The sequence below is a fragment of the Mastomys coucha genome, unplaced genomic scaffold (assembly GCF_008632895.1).
Source record: "Mastomys coucha isolate ucsf_1 unplaced genomic scaffold, UCSF_Mcou_1 pScaffold20, whole genome shotgun sequence".
Taxonomy (NCBI): Eukaryota; Metazoa; Chordata; class Mammalia; order Rodentia; family Muridae; genus Mastomys; species Mastomys coucha.
The window spans coordinates 63380747-63383294 of NW_022196903.1; the positions used below are offsets into that span (position 1 = coordinate 63380747).

Below are 2548 nucleotides of genomic sequence, written 5' to 3' on the forward strand. Positions count from 1 at the left end.
TTATGTCATGGCTTGAATCACTGTGGAAGGGGTACTTAAAGCACTTTGACAGTAATAAGATGCAATATCTTCAGGCTGCAAACTATTAATCTTGAGAGAATACTGTGTGACAGATCCACTGCCAATGAACCTCGATGGCACACCATCTGCTAAGCTGGTTGTACCATAGATCAGGAGCTGAGGAGATTTCCCTGGTTTTTGCCTATACCATGCTAAATACTTGTAAATGTTCTCACTTGCTTGACATGTGATAGTGACACTTTCTCCCAGAGATGCAGCCAGGGAGTCTGGAGACTGAGTCATCTGGATGTCACACCTGGAATCTAAAATTGGAAAATTGGAAACAAATCCCCACATGATTAATTCTCTCACAAGAGGATTTTCACTGAGAACAAGCCACACTGACTACAGGAAGCTGAATGAATTTCCAATGCTTTGTTCCTTACCTGTAAGCCACAGCAGCAGCAACCCCAGGAGCTGAGTGGGCACACTCATGTCTGTGTGTGATCAGTGTGAGGCTGACTCCAGAAGAGAGTGTGACCTGATTTTGAAGAAATACTCATGTCAGTGGGCTGTGCTTTGGGTACATGCAAATCAGCAAAGGGTAGACACAGCTGCAGTACTCATCAGGTAACTAATGACAGACCTGTGGTTCTCTTATAGGTTGATTTATAGGGAATGTGCTTTTCTTTGAACAACAACAAACAACAACAATAGTCTATATGTTACATATTATTTTGATTTCTATGATGTTCTATGTAGAGTTCCCTTATGATGTTTTTCTCCATGTTGGAGTGTTTCAGATATATTGCTCTAGGCAGTACGTAACTGGTTCCATTGTCCTTTCAAAGTTAGATGTAGACTTTATTGTGTCTTACTTTTTCTCCTCCATGTTTCTATGTTTGTTTATGAGCTTGAATTTTAGTTACAATATTTTTCTTAGCCTTTAGTTATTCAATGTCTCCCCCCCCCAAATTTGTCCCTGCTCTCTTTCAAATTCATGGCCTCTTTTTCCATTGTTTTCGTATGCACTTTTGTATTTGCATACAACCACAGAAGCACACACACACACACACACACACACACACACACACACACACACACACCTATATATAATTCCTTGGGTCTGTATAACATTACTTTATGTAAGTTTTCAGGGCTGATCTTTTCAACTTGCACAATCAATTGGTGTGCTCTTACCTAAGGAGGAGCACCTCTTCTGCTGCCAGCTTTTTCCCCTTCTCCATAATACTTTTTGTAGAAGTGAGGACTCATGGGCAGTTGTCTATTCTGTTTGTCATGTTCATTGCTGTCTTGCTTGTTCAACTCACTTTTGAGTACTGATGAGGTCAAGACATTATAGATATAGCTTTGTTGTTATTTGAAAACACAGCCTTACAACAAACTCCCTGATCCTCTTTCTCTATAAGTCTTTTCACCTGCTTTTCCTAAATGTTCCCTGAGCCTTGGATATGAAATCCTAATGTAGATGTATCCCCTTGGACTTGAGCTCCAGGAATGACCTTGTAGCTTCTTGCTCACAGTGATTCCAAGAAGTGTAATAGAATAATACTGGAAGGTGTGGTTTGTAAAGGAAGATAGAATCTCACATAAATAACCCATCTTTTCAGTTAAACAATCTCACTTTACTTATTTATGATAGCTCAGATCCTCAAAAATTGCTTCCATCAAACCAGAAAATGGCATGGATTTCTCTGACATATATATATATATATGTATGATATATATATGTATATGTATATATATATATATATATGAGAAAATGAAAAGATATATATATATATATAACATCTTTATTTTATTTTATTTTTTAAACTCTATACTTTATCACCCCCATCCACTGTCCAACTGTTCTATATCCCATATCTCCTTTCCACCTCCCTGTCTCAATGAGGATGTCCCCACCTGCCCACCCCACCTGAACTCTAAATTCCCTGGGGCCTCCAGTCTCTTGAGGGTTAGGTACATCATCGCTGAATGAACACAGACATGCAAGTCCTCTACTGTATGTATTTTGGGGCTCTCATAGAAGCAAGTATATGCTGTCTGATTTGTGGTCCAGTGTTTGAGAGATCTCAGGGGTCCAGATTAATTGAGGCTGCTGGTTATCCTACAGGATCACCCTTCTCCTCAGCTTCTTTCACCCTTCCCTATTTCAACAACAGGGGTCAGCTGTTTCTTTCTGTTGCTTGGATACAAATATCTGTATCTGACTCTTTCAGCAGTCAAGATACGCTCTTTTTGGTGATTGCTCCATAGCCTCAGTAATAGTATGAGGTCTGACTGAGAAACACCTAAAGAAATGTTCAATGTCCTTAGTGATCAGAGAAATGGAAATCAAGATGACCCTGATATTCCACCTTACACCAATTAGAATAGCTAAGATCAAAACCTCGGGTGACAACACATGTTATAGAGGATGTGGAGAAAAAGGAACACTCTTCCATTGTTGGTGGGATTGCATGCTGGTACAACCACTTTGGAAATCAATCTGGAGATTCCTCAGAAAATTGGAAATAGATCTACC

At 39.5% G+C, this 2548-nt stretch overlaps 1 gene segment (V, D, J or C); it reads right to left on the reverse strand.

Moving 5' to 3' along the window:
• LOC116099902 lies at window positions 1-523 on the reverse strand. The segment is given in 2 exon segments: window positions 1-323; window positions 447-523. Coding segments are annotated over 2 exon segments (372 nt in total).
• Between the last annotated feature and the right edge of the window lie 2025 nt (window positions 524-2548).